General features: G+C 37.8%; 1 protein-coding gene across 8 annotated transcripts in view; it reads right to left on the reverse strand.

The window, feature by feature from the left end:
- CASK (calcium/calmodulin dependent serine protein kinase) overlaps positions 1–17,950 on the reverse strand; it is a 344,451-nt gene that overhangs the window by 89,612 nt on the left and 236,889 nt on the right. For all 8 annotated transcript variants that reach the window (XM_026513322.4, XM_044389369.3, XM_026513329.4 and 5 more), the window contains exons 9-10: positions 17,504–17,587; positions 5,538–5,637 (exon numbers count right to left, since the gene is read on the reverse strand). In XM_026513322.4, the coding sequence (XP_026369107.1) occupies positions 5,538–5,637; positions 17,504–17,587 (184 nt within the window). The remainder of the gene's footprint in view (positions 1–5,537; positions 5,638–17,503; positions 17,588–17,950) is intronic.

Below are 17,950 nucleotides of genomic sequence, written 5' to 3' on the forward strand. Positions count from 1 at the left end.
GTATAATTTATTAAGTTAAAATTCACCAATTTAAGTATACATTTTCATCTCTCCAAAAAAGTTCCCTCTTGTCCCTTTGCAGTCAAATGCTTCCCCCCTGGATAACAGCTCTTATTGCCACTGTACAAAGCAAATTCTGGTTAACAGTCAAGTTATATGCAATAGTGAATCCTGTACTGGAAATTGTATTTTGGACTTAAGCATTGCACTATATCCAATTCAAGCTATGAAAACTTACACATGGTGATAAATCCTTTAGATTATGTGTATCGTGCAGACACCTCAAAATTTAGTATTAATTAAAAGAAGTAAACTCTGCAAATGGATTCTATCAGAGTACAGATGCTTTAATTCTAATGTCATTATGCTTGTTAAAATGGTCTGTTTTAAACAGCAGCATTGCTGGGCACAAATCTGTCAAAGTACTTTAAATAACATTCTGCTGGTTAAGTGCCCATTCATATAAAACTTTACAACTAAGGAAAAGCACCACTTGATACCTCAAGATGCTTTCATTTCGAAATGACATGACAGGTCTACTTAAAAAAAAAAAAAGGAGAGGCATGCTAAATTTGGAGAAACAAAAGCAGGTACAAAGGAGAAGTGTCTCACATTTTAATAGTCATTAACTTATATGTGGTGGACAGCCTCTAAGATGGCCCCCAACATCCCTGCCTCCTGGTAGTCACACCCTTGTATAATCAAATCTCTTCCTGGAGTGTGGGCTCTACTTATTAACTCACTTGTCATGAAGAGAATAGGGCAGAAATGATAGGATGTCACTCTGAGATGAGTTTATGAAGACCATGGCTTTTGTCTTGGGCACTCTTACTTTTGCCCTTTCTCTTTGGTCATTCATGCTGGGGAAAACAAGCGTCTGTGTTGTGAGCAGCCCTATGGAGAGGCTCAATAGCCAGTAAGGAACTGAAGCCTGTTAACAACCATGACAGTGAGTTTGGAAGAGGATGCCTCTCCCCACCTCCCACAGTTGGGCCTTTAGATGAGACTGCAGCCCTGGCAACTGCTTGACTGTAGTCTCATGGGAGATCTCAAGCCAGAGGCACACAGCTAAACCATGCCCAGATTCCTGACCCACAGAAACTGTGAGGGGATAAATCCTGCTTTGAAGTGATTCAATACAGAGCAAAAGACAATTAACATACTGTGAGATTTTTATATTAAATCAGCTGCAATTGGAGCTACAAGTAACAAATGCAAAAGAATATGACAATATATTCAATTATTAGCAACCAAATTTTCTAATTTATCGTTGTCTCTTATATACTTCCTCCCAGTAAGCACAACATAGAGGTAAAGGTTCATTCTACTGTCTTAATTGAAATTATTGAAATAATTGTAGATTTCTATGCAATTTTAAGAAATAATACAGAGATCCCTTGTATACTCTGCTCAGTTTCCCCATTGGTAGCATTTTACAGAACTATGGTATAATATCATATCCAGAATACTGACATTGATACAATCCACCCATCTTATTCAGATTGCCTTAGTATTACTTGTACTCATTTGTGTGTGTGTCTAATTTTTTTGACATACTTTTTACTTCAATGTTGTCACATAATCAAATCGTGTCCTTTTGTAATTAAAATCTAGCCATTATATTACTCTTTATAAATGATCTCTCTGATGGTAAAAGTTGCTGAGACACATGAATTCGGGAGTTTATTTCACAGCTCCATATTAATTAACTAAAAATTCAGTCAGTAATAGAAAGTAATAAAAACCGCTTATAGATTATGTAATCATCAAAGGAAAGTTCACTTACCCTGAAAGTTTTCTTGAAAGCGAACTATAAAATAAAATGTTACCCTTTCTCCCAAATTAATGTATTTGTGCTTGAAATTCAGATGGGAGATAATATTAAGTGCAGTTAAAATTTTAACACTGCCTATCTTCCTCTTATGAAAGTGAGAAGTTAGTATTATTTGTATGACAGTGCCTCAGGAAATCAATACAGCCACGTTTTGATTTTATGGTCAGGCAGTGTTAAAATTCATAATCAAACATCTAAACACAAATAGCCAAGGAGAAAGTCAAGCTGCTTATGAACCATGCAAAGCCAAACACTTTTGCATAAGAGATAAAGCTTAGAGGAAAACAAAGGGATACCTACTTTCTGCTGCTAGAAGTCCTAGGAGGAAGGCAGCATATGGACAAACAACAAACAGTATGAATTTAGAGCAAGCAGGTTATCAAGCTACAGTTGGGCCCAGTAGATGAGCCACAAGAAGCACGCTCCCCCGGCTGAGCCCGAAGTGAGTCCTTGTGCTCCACGAGCACATTCCCTGAGACTATTAAGGATTTCAAGTCATTAAAACACTGGGTTCGGATTCTGACTTCTTTGATTTGAAATACGAGAAAAAAAATATTTCTACTTTGGATTGTTAACAAAGGAATGATACACTGTTCATCATATGAATAAACTCAACAAATTCTAGTGAATGTATAATGGACTAATTTCAATAAAATAGAAAAAAATAATTGCTTACATAAAAATTATTTTACAATGTAAAGAGCATAGCTAAACATGTTAGACTCTTTAGATGACAGATCAGGAAATGCATTAATTTTAAATTCGTTTTTAAATTGTGATTTTAAATAGAATTTTGGGGGACCAAAATAGGATTTTAATTTTTCAAGCAAGGTCATTAAAGAAAATGACCTACTTACCATTATTTCATAGAACGAATAGAACAGGCATTATCTAAAGATGAAAAACAGACTGCCCTCAAGAAATAGCAGGTGGTGACCTTACACTGTTCTCTCTCTCTAACCCCTCCTTCCCTGTCCCCTCACCCCCACCCAACAAACACAGGTTTGCTGATTGTTTTTCTCTTTTTGCCATGGGCTTGCAAGAACTTTCAGGTAATGCTGAAAGGTAATGCTGAAATGTGTTTTGTACTGTAAAACAAACCCATGCGGATTTATACAGAAAGATAGTGGAACGGTCATTGTTGAAACTTAAAATAAATGATGAGGAGTTTAAGGATTAGAATTAAATTGACAAGAATTTAGGCTTGAAAATGAAAAAATGAAATGAAAAATGAAAATACAGATGTGTTAATTTATGAAAGTGTAAAGCTCTTATGTGAGTCCAGACAATATATAATAGGCTTTCTGCAACCAAGCATACAACCATCACTGTTGGCTGCAGAAAAGTTTGCTGGTAGAGCTATTTCATAAATGATGATGAAAAAATAGTACAATGCCTCCCTTTAAGTGGCTTAGTATTAAAAATTAATTTTAGGAACATATGAATAATTCTTGATAGCTGTGAGAAAGTTACGAAAGTATTAGAATTTTCTTCAAAATGTTCCTTTGTCTTTGACTTCTGAATACAGAAAAAATTTCCTTTTCATTTAGGGGAGGTGATCAGACACATATATGGCATAATGATCCTTCTGTCTTTTATTCATAGCTGCCTGCTATTTGAAAATATTTTAGAGACAGCCATTTGCATGTCAAATGAAGTTATAGATTGCTTACAAGATCATTAAGATCCAGAAATTTAGGAAAAAGAAGGTTGTGACTGCAGGAAAAGGAAGCAAGAGGGAATGTGAAATTGTGAACAACTAATTCGAGAGCTTGCAGGCTACCCGCAAGACAGTGTGGGAAATCTCTTTCTCGTTTAAAAAGCAAATGCTGCAATCAGAAACTATTTCAGCCACATCATTTACAGATTGTACTGAAAAACAAAAAAAACGGGTGATAAAAATGTATTTAACAGAAAATAAGCATGTCTATAACTATAGACAATTCCTCTCCCTAAAAGAAAAATCCGATTCTTTAACAGAAGGGGACACTTAAGAGCTCATTAAACTCTTGCTGGGCAGAGGTACACATTAAGGGGTTAACACTAAAGATTAGGTCTGTGAAGCTACTGCAAGGACCACACGGCTCTCCGGTCCTGATTCTAAAGATGAAAATGGTACTAGATCTTGACCTACAATCTCTCAATCTATTCCACCAAATTTGTGACTGTATCATGTAGTCACAGTATGACATAAAACCATTACTAGATCCCACTCCCTCCCCAGATGGGTCTAGTGTAAACTGAGTATGAGGAGAGAAGAGAGACATTTGAGCTAACGCCAACCCAAATGCTGCAGGTGGAGGGAACAAAATGGACTGGGAGAGAAAAAGACACGAAACAACAGGGAGCATGGGGGAACACACCTGGAAACACAGCCTTGCCCTTCATGTGGTAAGGGCTCTGGATAATCACAGAGTCAGCGCTAGAGGAAACCAGCAAGACCTTCTCTTCAGAGAGTCTCTTTTCTAAGATTCCCATTTCTGATTGTTTTTGGAAATCACCTTTACTCAAAAGAGGAAGATTCACATCCCAATTGGTAAAGGTCAAAATGAGGAACTACATAGCTGCTGGAATGGGAAACGTGATCCTGTTCTTTTCCACAAGGTGTAATAAGCACATACCAATTGGTAAGAAACTGTGCATGTGAATGTTTGCGCACATATGTGTATAAACAGAGAGAAGGAAGAAGCACAAACACTGACAAATCTCACAGTTGTAACTGGAGAGAAGCACTGGCACATCCATTCTTCCTGGATTGCTAATAGTGAAGGACAAACAACTCATGCTTTAGGAAGGGCCCTGGGCCTTGAGTCCCAATGGGACTCAATACTGAATGGGCAGCTCCCAAAGTACAAAAATCAAACCAACAGCCCAAAGTCAACCACATGGCAAATACTGAGTGACTCTCATGTGAGAAGGAAGAAAAGCTGAGGGCAGAGGACATATGATTCAGACGTGAATATATACGTACATCAATGAAATTTATAGTAGACGTATACATGCATTTACATAAACATACAAATGGATACTGCGGATTTTTAACAAATGATCCTTGAGAACACCTCACTAGTGAAATGGAAATCTGAGTGTTTTATAAAATAATTTTGTGAACAGTGGTGGGGTTTTTTCCCCACAGTAGTACCTATATACATTTCATCCGAATAGGTAACTCTTCTGTGTTCTTCTCTCCTGAATGCTTGTATACACGTGTTACAGACTTAATAAAAAGAGAAGAACTTGTAAACTGTTTTGAGAGATAAGTCACAAGACAGTTTACATTGAAAGATAAAATTAAAAGCAGGGTTGTCCCAAAGTCTGATCTGCTATGGTTGTCTGGGAAAAATCTTACATCAGAAGATTTTGTTGGGGTATAAGGTAGTCAGAAAGATCCAAAAAGACTGACCACAGTGTTGGACTGGATGAAGTGCAATGTTGGGTCTGGAGTACGGAAAGGGGAAGAAGTATTTCTGAGGTAAAAAGAAAAAAGTAAAATGTTGGTTTTAGAGCAGCAAGGGAAAGCAACTTTGGTAGTAAAATTAAAAGGAACTAGACACATGTGGATGGGATTTGGTTGCTGACAAACTTCCTTAGAATTCCTTGGGGGATCTGACTAGATTCATAGGAAAAGTTTATTCACAATGGCAGAGAAAGGATGGAGACACCAAATAATTCACGCTGGTGAATGAATGAACGGTCCAATTACCTGAGGAGGTAGGGTCTTCGGAAAAATCTGGCAACTCTTCAGGGGGATCCCCATAGAATGAGTTGAATTTGTGACTTGACACAGCTGCTAGTACTGCACCCTAAAACAAAAAGATGAAAAAAATTAAAACAAATAAATAAATATAAAAACATTCAGTAACAAACTTATGAGTATTCAGAAAGTCAAACCTATAGGAGACGACAGCTAGAAGAGGGGGAGCTTTTAAATGATTTTGGATTCCTTCAAATTAATCACATATGCATATACAAGGAGGACACTGTTGGGGACTGGAAAAGTATATGAAACCATTTACATCTTGAACTGAACATGTACCACAAAATGGAACATTCTGCAGTCACTATGAAATGATGCTGAAGGATGTTTAATAAAACAGAAAGATGCTTGTGAATTACATAAAAAACGTTTTAAAACAATCTACAGTATGATCTCATTTTTTAAAAAAAGATTAATACAGATATAAAAGGCTGAACATATATCAAAACGCTAATAACATTATCTCTGGGAAGTAAGAATGAGTCATTTTTCTTTTTTAAAATCTCTTCCCCCCCCCCCCCATTAACAATGACTATGTGTTACTCTAGTACAGTAATTCTCAATCAGGCTGCACAGCAGAACCAACTACAGGTGACTAAATAGCACACATAGCTTCCCCTGACTCCTAGTTGAGAATTACTGTCATATTGAGTGCGTGACACCCCTTCGGATGGCTAGATAGAAAAATGTCAGGAACTGTGTCAGTAACAAGAGCAGTAACAAAAGTTATTTTGTGAAAGTGTTCAATTCTGTGAGTCTGTTAGGCATGGGTCAGAATATCTGGGGATGTTCCTAGGCTCTGCCATTTTCCAGCTGCCATTTTCCACCTTACAGGATTGTCAAAAGGCTTAATGTATGTGAAAGTGCTTTGCGAACCGTAAACCATTTTGTAAGTGTAAACCATCACCCGGCCTACTAATATAGAGCTGGAACATGAGCACAGCCTTTTGCTAGTCTAAGTAGAATTGCTCATTTAGGTAGTTTAAGTATCAAATCACTTAAGTAGTCTAAATTTTAAATATTGAACTCACAGATTTTTCTGAAATGAATGAATTTTTTTTTTTTAAGAGAGATTGGGGGCAGAGAAAATCTTAAGCAGGCTCCATGCCCTGTGTGGAGCCCAACATGGGGCTTAATCTCACAACCCTGAGGTCATGACCTGAGCTGAAATCAAGAGTTGGACACTTAACTAACTGAGCCACCCAGGTGGTATCTTCCCACTTTTTCTTAGGGAGGGAAAGGGAGAGAGGAGGGAGAAAGATAAATTTTTTATGTGTGTAGGCATTTAGGCATTTATTGAATATACGAAAACATTAATAGCAACATGTTTCCACAAGGTTCATTTTTTGTGGGGGGCATGTTAGGGTTTGTTTCTACAAATACACATTGAAATGAATTGAACTGAATGCAGAAAGGGAAGGGCAAAAAACGAGAAGTGATCTTGGTGATACCATTCCAGGCAACTTTTTAGATTTATTTTTTTTAAGATTTTATTTTAAGTCATCTCTACACCAACATGGAACTTGAACTCACAACCCCGAGATTGAGATTTACATGTTCTTTGTACTGAGCCAGCCAGGCGCCCCACCTGTTTAGATTTCTGAAAGTCTAAGGTTAATGCATTAGAGGTCCTTGCGTGGAATCTTATAGTCAGCTACCACGATGAAAAAACAGCACTGAATGTTGAGTTCTTCTTTCTACTGTAGAAGCTTATTTCATTTCACATACACACATGTTCCCTAAAAGCTGGGTGGGAATGGAATTTTTATATATCAAAAGTTTCCCACACACTGAAACTAAATTTTAGAGATGCTTTATTTTTATTTTCAAATGAAGTTCAACTGAGTTTCTTGATATGTTGGGTTTATGTTTCAGGGCCTGTTCTAGCTACTATTGTGATTAAAGATCTAGAAATACTCATGCCAAGAAAGGGCTATTTAAAAGAGCCTTGAGAGATGTAAATTCTTTTAAAACAATAGTAGCAAGTTCCTAATTTATCTGTCTTATGGTTAGCAGTTTTCTTTATTTAGTTCTCTAAACTCAGTGACTGCATGTGGTTCGAATATTCAATGCAAAGCTATTATGTAAAACAGCAAAATGGTTCCAAAACAGTTTATGGATTTATAGAATTATAACCTTAGGGGATGATTCATTATAAGAGACTCATTTTGCATGTGAGGAAACTGAGGTCCGGAGACGCTTAGCAACCTGTTAAGGTTGCTGTCAACTTAAGAGATAAAATCAAGCGTAGACAGAACTGAGGTCCTCTGACTGACTACTCTCCCAGTTCAAGGGTTTTTACTCAAAAATCCTTTTCTGTAAAAGGCCAGATAGTAAATATTTGAGGCTTGCATGGAATATGGTCTCTGTTGCAACTATTCAACTCTGCCACTGTAGCATGAAAGCAGCCACAGACAATATGCACATGAATGTACACTGCTATATTCTAATAAAACTTTATATATAAAAAAAGGCTATGGGCCAGATTTGGTGCTGAGGCCATAGTGTGCCAACTCTTGTACTACATTATTGCTATGAAAGAGACTGGGTACAACAACATCAATTTTAGATTTTATACAGGTAGTTCTTCAAACTTCCCAGTTTATTAAATCCTCGACAAAGAAGTTTTCTATCTACTTTAATTTGGAAGGTATACTTTAGTATGTTCTGAAACATAACAATCGTGAGTTAAGAAGACTATTCACAATCTGCTAAGATAACAGACATTAAAGATACAATTTTGTACTAAGCAAATTAGGCAGATTCTAAATTCAAACAAAAAGAGAACTGGGGTGCCTGGGTGGTACAGTTGGTTAAGCGTCTGACTCTTGGTTTCAGCTCAGGTTGTGATCTCATGGTCGTGGGATCGAGCCCCATGTTGGGCTCTGTGTTTAGCACAGAGTCTGCTTAAGACTCTCCTTCTCCCTCTGCCCCTCCGTACCGCTTGCTCTCTCAAATAATTAAGACTTTTAAATAAAGAGAGAGAACTACAAGTAATAATTCTCAACTCAATCCTAACTATTGTTAATATGTCAAACATCAAAAGGGAATGCTCCCAGTTAGATGATTCTGTGTCTCATTTAAGGAAGTGGAAAACAAGAAAATGGTTAGCTCAGACTTCTGCTAAGTTAAACTACTGAATGCACTTAAGGAGGTAACACAGTTATCAAGAAAGGAACAGGAGAGGGGTGCCTGGGTGGCTCAGTGGGTTAAGCGTCTGCCTTTGGCTCGGGTCATGATCCTGGGGTCCTGGGATCGAGCCCCACAACAGGCTCCCTGCTCAGTTAGGAGCCTGCTTCTCCCTTTCCCTCTGCTGCTCCCCCTGCTTGTGCTCTCTCTCTGTTAAATAAAATCTTAAAAAAAGAGAAAGGAACAGGAGAGTGAATACAGAGGAATTGCCGACTTGAAGACAACAGCCAAAAGCCAATACTCCCTTTTTGGTGCCCTGAGCTCAGAAACAAGCACCAGGACGTCTGACAGGCACAAAAGCAGAGAGGTACATTTTAAAAAGTCTAAATACAAAACACAAGTCTTGAGATGACATGTAGAATAACTGGCTTTGCACCCAAGTGGCAAAATAACACATAGTTATATTGTAATATACTGAGGGGGCAAAACCCATCACAGGGTTATAGAAATACTTGTGTCACATAAGAATTTGAGAAAGGATCATCTTATTAGGGTTCAGAACACTGAACTCAAAGCCTTAAAAAGGATGAAGAACTTGGAGAGGTTGAGACTGAAAAGAGATGACCAGAAGGCTGGAAAATCATTTCAAGGTAGAAATGTTAAAGGATTTGGGTTGATTACATGTAAGAATTGGGTCCTCGATGATGATGATGATGATGATGATGTGAGATGATTGATTATGCCAGAGCTCCCGGTGTCTCTCCATACAGTCACAGGCAACATTATCATTTGGTCTAGTCATCATGGTCTATGTGTATAGGGTACTCAAATGGAACTCAAATTCAGGTCTAAAACTGGGAATTTTATAACATTAAGTCAGGATATCTGACTAAAGGAGGCTGTGCTATCTTCTCTGAAGACGCTGAAAAATGAGACTTGTAAGTGTAGTAGGTATGACTGTATTTAAGAGCAACTGCACAGAGTAGGTATCTTAGGAATCCTTTTGGGTCTGTGGAAAAGTATTTTATAAAGATGGTCTTCTAATGTACACAATAACTTTCAAAAGCCAGACTGCCTAACTTAGGAATTAATACATTCTATATCTCAGAGTCAGAAATTATTAGAATTGCTTTGTAAAATCAAGAGAAAGATCAAAATCACTTCAATTATTATTTATGTAACTGTTCATACCAGGATAACACTTTTCACTTTTCAGAATCATTGGTGCCTTCTGGCTAGCAGACTTACTGCTCTGAGTAGCTGGAACCCCCGACTGCGGTGCTACCTCACTGCCTCTGTACCACTCCTCACTACAGGAGAGGACTGTATGTAAATGCTTTCATTAGGGTGCAAAGGTCCTTGATAAATCCCTAAGTTAGCTCTGGTTGAATTAATAGGAAGGGGAAGATTGCCAAAAGGCAGCTATTAAAAGCTTCCTGGTTGACCTCTCAAAAGGTGATGTTTAGACGCAAGCACTACTCTTGGAGGTGCCACGACTCCAGATGGTGCTGTATAATAGAACTTTCTGTGATGATGGAAATATTCTACACCTGGACCGTTCAATACAGTGGCCATCAGCCACATGTGGTACTGAACACTTGATATGTGGCTAGTGCAACTGAGAAATCAAACGTAAAGTTTTCTTTGATATTAATTAAAATTAAAATCGCCACAGAGGGCTAGTGGCTATTGCATGTATGGTACATTTCGGTCAAGTATTGGAAAATGGCATTCCCAAACAAACTTTTTCTAGGTCTGCAAAGTTCAGGAATTTGAGGGACCGACCGGTAATCCACAGAAGCATATAGGCTATATACCTTTGCAATTTGCAAAATCAATAAAGGAAAATTATAGAAAGTTACCAGAAATCTCCCTCACTTTCTCTATTTATAGTGTAAGGAATAAATGGTTTTGTCCCTTAAACTGAATCGCATAGATTCAACTCACCACCTCCTCAGCTGAATGCAATAAATTTACCCAAATACAGAATATTGCTTATATATATATATATATATATTTTTTTTTTTTTTTGAGAGAGAGAGAGTGTGCACACGCGAGTGAGGGGGAGGGCTGGGGAAGGAAGGGGCAGAGGGAGAGACAGAATCTTAAGCAGGTTCCATGCCCAGAGTGGAGCCTGATCTCACAACCCTGAGATCACAACCCAAGCCGAAATCAAGAGTTGGATGCTTAACCGACTGAGCCACCCAAGGTGCCCCTATTGCTGCTTTTTTTTTTTTTTTTAGACAGAATTTCTTTGACATGCTTCACTGTAGGAAAATTTGCTTTCTAGAGGTAGAAATAACTCATGAAGCAAAGGAGATGATTTCTAGAACAGATTCTTTTTTGAGCCTCTTCCCTAGACAAGCTCAGATGCTGACAGACATTCCCCTAGTGCCCACCCCCCCCCCCCAAACCTGACTCCTTGCTCAGTAAATCCAAGTAGACGGCACCCAGGGTTACAGTACAGGTGTGTCTCCCTTAAGAGACACCCCTAGAGCATAGATTTTCTAGACGGTCCTAGATCATAGTCTGTCTCATGCATCCTAATATTCGATTTGAGAAAATATGATTCTCATATCTAGTCTTGTACTGAGGCCTAATGGAGTTTATTAAAGGAAGTATTGTTTGTAGAGGATTTTTTTTAAGTAAAGTATTAAAATTCCAGAGCTTAGTGTAAAACAAAAAGAGGGAAAAAACCCAACATCTGAAATGTCTGGTAATCAAAATGAGAAACACAAATTTTCTGTCACTCAAAGATGTAAAACAAAATAACGAAAGAGAGGAGAACAAACAGAAATGTGTGATAATTCAAATCACATGCAGGGTTCCATTAACTTTTTAAAAATCTACATGTGAAAGATGGTCTGAAAATGATGTTAACGCTAATTGTTCAAATAATTTTCCCATTAGGGATTTATCATCTCCTGTAGCCTGTTGAGAGGTTAAATGTTAAAATGAATGTACAAATATGGAAAGAAACACTTTCCGATTGTTGAGTATCGGTATTATTGTAATGAATAACGAGCCATAATCTTGAAATTTCATCTAAGTAAAATGAGTAATGTTTTATATTCTGGCATAAAAAAGTTCCACAAGACTTTTAGAATGAGAAAAAGTTTCAACCTCAAAAGTAAAACTCACCACCAAAAATACATAAAAATTTATTCAAACAGGTATAAGCCTTTTGGAGGGCAACTTATATATAGAGATCAAAAGGCTTCAATACACATATATACTTTGATGCCAACATTCCACTAGCACAAAACTTATCCTAAGAATATAATCGTAGGTATACGAAGGTTTATTAATGAAAAGACAATACAACAGTATTCATGGCTGTGGAAAACTGGAAGAGATCTCTGTGTCCAGTAGCTGGTTAATCAAGTTATGATAAATACAATATGATGGAATTTTGTAGAACCATTACAGTTTGTGCTTAAGAGTAATGACTCTCAATAAGGTGGACATATCACAATCAACCATGAGGCTTTTTCAATAAACAGATGCCCCTCCAACCTCTAGCATAACTGCGGCTGAGGGAGGGGTGGTCCCTTGGGTGAGCTGAGTGGTGCAGTGAGTCACTGTTACTATGGGAATGTGTCATATCCCTTAAGGGCACCGAAGAGGCAACCAGTGTGTAAGAAGAGTATTTTGTCATCTGGTCAAAAAAAAAAGTGGGCTATGTGAAATTTACATAAAATTAACCATTTTAAAGTGTACAATTCAGTGGCGTTCAGTACATTCACAATGTTGTGCAGCCACCATTTCTGTCTAGTTCCAAAACATCATCGCCCTCCCCACCCCCAAATCCCCATACCCATTAAGTAGTCACTACCCAGCACCTGGCAAAGTAAACTGGTGAGTTTACTTTCAGTCTCTATGGATTTACAGATATCAATACCTATTCCAGATACTGCAAATAAATGGAACATCCAATATGTGGCCTTTTTTGTCTCTTTTTGCACACAGAATATCCAATTGTCCCGGCACCATTTGTTGAGAAGACTACCCATTCCCCCACTGAATTGCCTTGGCACTTTTATTGAAATCAACTGACCATAAATATAAGGGTTTATTCCTGAACTCTCAATTCTGTCCACTGATCTACATGTCTACCCCTGTCCCATACCGGTACCAGAGTCCTGATAACTGTAGCTTTATAGTTAAGTTAGTGCAAAGTATGAATCCTCCAACTTGGTCCTTTTTTCAAGATTATTTTGGCTATTCTAGGTCCTTTGCATCTCCATATGAATTTTTAGGATCAATCTGTCAATTTCTGTGCAGGAAACTGTGTTGAATCTATAGATGAACTTGAGAAACACTGTCATCTTAATACTGAATCTTCCAATCCATGGACATTAAATGTCTCTCCATTTATTTAGCTTTTCTTTAATTTCTCTCAGCAACGTAAGTTTACAGGTCTGGCACCTCTTTTTTCAAATTTATACTTAAGCATTTAATTCTTTTTGATGTTACCGTGAATGGAATTGTTTCTTAATTTTAAGATTAATCATTGCTCATATATAGAAATACAATTCAATTTTGTATACTGATCTTGTGTCCTGTGACCTTGCTGGGCTTCTTTGTTATTCCTTTCTTTTTTCTTTTTAAAGATTTTGTTTATTTTAGAGAGAGAGAGAGAGCGCACAAGCAGGGGTAGGAAGAGAGGGAGAGGGAACTATTCTCCAGCAGACTCCACGCTGAGCACAGAGCCTGATGTGGGGCTTGATCCCAGGACCCCAATATCATGACCTGAGCCAAAACCAAGAGTTGGACACTTAACTGACTAAGGCACCCAGGTACTCCTGTTTGTTATTTTTACTAGTTTTTTGTGGATTTCTTATGATTTTCCATGTACAGGATCATGTCATCTGTAAACAATGACAGTTTTACTTTCTTTCCAATCTGGTTATCTTTTATTTCGTTTTCTTTCCCGATCGTACTAGAGCCTGAGAATTTGTATTTTTTAATAGGTTCCAAGGTGGTACCGATGCTGCTGGTCTGGGGACCACACTTGGAGAGCCACTGCTTTAAAGAACGTATATCTCATAATGGAAATGACACTTGAGGCGGGTAATGGAAGGGAAGTAAATATTACAATATACTACAAGTATAAGATTCTCTCTACATACTGTGAGGGAAAATAATAATCAAAGTGATTGGAATAGTCTAAGCATAATTACTTTGGAAGAAATACATAAACAGAAATTATCCAGTGAGGTTTTGGTGTTCTATACATTGTTTGTATGTGTGTATGTATGTATGTATGTATGTATGGACTTACTGATTGATCATAAACTCTATCCCCAATGTGGAGCTTAAACTCACAACCCTGACCAAGATCAGGAGTCGCATGCTCCACTGACTGAGCCAGCCAGGTGCCCTGTCTACACATTTTATAAAGCTTTTAAAAACTTCAAAAGGTTAATGTCAATGACTAGAAAAAAGCTAAAATGGTATAAAGTGTCCATTTCAGAATTACAGTTATTCATAAATAGAATACCAAGTCAAATTAACATTAGAATCATAATAAAACAGGGGCGACTGGGTGGCTCAGTCGGTTAAGTGATGGACTCTTGATTTCTGCTCAGGTCATGATCTTAGGGTCTTGAGATCTAACCCCGACTTGGGTTCTGCACTGGGTGTGGAGTCTGCTTGAGATTCTCTGAGATTCTCTCCTCCTCCCCCTGCTCCTCCCCCTGCATGTACTCTCTCTCAAATAAATAATCTTTAAAAAAAAAGAATCATAATGAAACAGTAACAACGATAAGGTTAATAACAAATAATATGTATGGAACACTTACGACTGCCACGTACTGTTCTAACTGCTATAATACATTAATTCATTCAATTCTTACAGCCCTATAAGTTAGCTATTATCATTATCCCCATCTTGCAGATAAGGAAACTGAGGCACAGAGAATTTATTTATTTAAAAGATTTTATTCATTTGAGAGAGAGAGAGAGGGAGAGAGCGCACATGTGCAGGAGCAAGGGGGAGGAGCAGAGGAAGAAGGACAAGGACACTTGTGCTGAGTGCGGAGCCCAAGGTGGGGCTCTATCTGACAACTCCAAGATCATGACCTGACCTAAAATCAAGAGTTAGATGCTCAACTGACCGAACCACCCAGGCACAGTGAATTTAAATGACTTGCTCAGGGTTACACATCTAGTAAGTGTCAGAGCCGCAAGTCCCCCAAGGCAATGTAGCTCCAGAGCCCACGCTTTCCCATAATGCTGTCTGTACTCCTTCTGTTTCTTCTTGCCACAGACAATAAAAATTTCCTCCCTCTAAGTAACAAAAGCAATTTTCTACTGCTTTCTGTGAACTTCCCTTTTAATCATTTCAAAGGGAGTCATAAAACTTAGGTTGTTGCCCAATATTTGAGGAGCTTAAAAACAGTCTCTGGGTAGGACAGGTACCTAGCTATTCACTTGAAAAAAAGTTGTGTGGTGGGCTCTGAAAGCTAGCAAAGTTGCAATTTCTGTTCTAGAAGCTCACAGAAGAGGTAGAATGAGGATAATGAGTTCCTTGAAGAAAGTAGGCATAACGTGCTTTAGCCAGGATGGCTGAATCACACAAAGGAATAAAGCCTTACCAGAAGCTGAAAAAGTCTCAGTGACAACCCTGCTGATGTTTCTAATTCTAGGTTGTTTGGTGGGTCTTGAAACTTTAAATAGCTCTGCAAAGGGATGTGGTAAGTTCATATGACCCCTCTCTGCTGGAACAGCTTTGCCCTGTCCAAGTGAATCTTAGTCACCACTCTGGCTATTTTAGGCCCGAGTCTGATTTTGTGGCACTGGGAGAACTATAGGATGGGTTTCTTGTGATAGGGCAAACCTGAGCCCTATTGTAAAAGTCCTATGCTTGGGCAATAAAAGGTTCAGCCCCAGACAAGGCAACGTCACAAAGGCCAAAGCAGTGTTAGAGTTAAAAAGACTAGGGAAGAGTTGAGGAAAAAAAAAAAGGATAATTAATGGTTCCTTCGGGGAGGAAATGAACTTCAAAAACAACTGACCAAATTTCACACTTTGGATAGTAAGATTTTTTTTTCTCTCTTGTAGGCTACATTGGTTCAGGTGTATATCAAAGACGGAGAAACTTCTCTGGGTGTCATCTTGATAATGGCATGTCATTAATTATTTTTGCCAAGGACATTTAAAGCAAATAGAGAAGAGGCAGTTTGAATCCCTGACTGCAAAAACAATCAGGGCAGAGGCTTAACTGCGAATCATCATCACCAGCAATGACATGTTGCAATTTCCCTTGCTGTAAAATAGCACAGTCCAATAGGACTTTTTACAATGATAGAAATGTCCTGTATCTGTGTAGTCTGATTCGGTAGCCACATTTGGTTACTGAGCACTTGAAATGTGCCAGTGTGACCGGGGAACCGATCTTTTAGTTTTATTTAATTTTCATTGATTTAAATTTAAATAGTTACATGTGGCTACCAGCTACGATGGACAGTTCAGCTCTATAGCATAATATCGTGGCCTAGTTTCCTCCAAATTCATATAAATGTTCTTCTAAATCTAGAGTTGTAATCAATCATCCATCTGTTTCAGTGGTTGAATAGTGAATGTTATTGCAATTTATGACATATCTGAAAATACAAAGTTTTATGGTTGGCAGGAATCACATGGCTAAGGAGGACTACTAACCAATCAACTACTTAGAGGAGAGAGCTAAAAATTATTTTTTATAGTAGTAAAAAATAAGTCAAATATAAGTTAATTTTAAGACTACAATATAACCGTTTTCTCTGTTGGGAAGAGTGGGGGCGGTGGGGAGAATGCTGTCACATAAAATTTTTGTATAGTGCTGGGGTGCTTGGGTGGCTGAGTTGGTTAAGCGTCCAACCCATGGTTTTGGCTCAGGTCATGATCTCGGGGTTGTGGGATTGAGCCCTGTGTTGGGCTCTGAGCTTAGCATGAAGTCTGCTCATGATTCCCTCTTCCTCTGCCCCTCCCCCTGCGCTCTCTTTCTAATAAATAAATAACTAAATAAATTTTTTGAATAGTGCTAAAAGACTCCATTATTTTTGTTTGGTCTTTTTTCAAACCTTTTTAGAATCAAATGGGTTCCCCAAATGGGATAATTATCATATTTTTTTTGGTGAGGTAGAGGATAGAGAGTGGTAAAAGGAGAAAGGTACTTAGGAAGAATAAAGAAAAGGTGAGAAAAGTAATTTGAAAATATTTTCTAGTAGACAAAGGTAGTGGGGATTTTTACTGCTTTGTGATGGTTGTCTAATTCTAATCCAATATTGTTTCCATTGAGCTGAACTCACGTTTTGTCAAAATATTTGAGAAAATGTGCCCTTTGTTCATATTCGATAATAACGGATAATAGTGAACTACTATTTTAGAAGTAATTATATCTCCAGGGTACCTGGGTGGCTCAGCTGGTTAGGCATCTGCCTTTGGCTCTGGACATAATCCCAGGGTCCTGGGATCAAGTCCCACATCAGGTTCCTTGCTCAGCAGGAGCCTGCTTCTTCCTCTCCCTGCCACCTTCCCCCACCCCGCTTGTACTCTCTCACTATCTATCTCTCAAATAAATAAAAACTTGAAAAAAATTAAAAAAGTAATTATACTTCTGCTATGAATTTTCAGGATAATACAAATCTAAAATGTAACTAATCTTCTATTATAACCTTTTGTTTAGATTCACACTTAGATATTACCTTAAATGATTTAAAAACCAAAATCTTATTGGAATTAGTTTTAGAAGTGGGAATTTAGCTGTAAGAAAGCTTTTTGCTGATTTCTTTAATTACCTTTAGTTTCCTCCTTGCATTGAATTTCCTCAGTTGCTCTACTGTTTCTGGAAGATGAATCTTGTAGGCATAACGATCCCGCTCCTATAAAAGAAGAAAGATAATGAACATATGTAGCTATTTAAAAAAGTGAAAAACTTAATTGAAAACAAACAAAGACCAAATTCCTTAAATATGAAACTTAGACTGAATTCTAGAATACTGGAGATCTTATTCCATGATACTGGTAAACATTCTCGAATGAAGGCTATGAAGGTCAAAAGTGATAGTACTTTTCAGCAATAATAAAAGGCTAAAATAATGGGCCATATAATTTTCAGGTATGGCTATATGGTTAAGATAACTAACCATAATTATGAAAGAATGAAGTTACCTTTGACATGATATTGTCAGGTAAAGCAAGCATGTAAAAAATTAACTCCACAAATGACTGAGCATTTGGAGTTA

This window comes from Ursus arctos, chromosome X (genome assembly GCF_023065955.2).
Source record: "Ursus arctos isolate Adak ecotype North America chromosome X, UrsArc2.0, whole genome shotgun sequence".
Classification (NCBI taxonomy): domain Eukaryota; kingdom Metazoa; phylum Chordata; class Mammalia; order Carnivora; family Ursidae; genus Ursus; species Ursus arctos.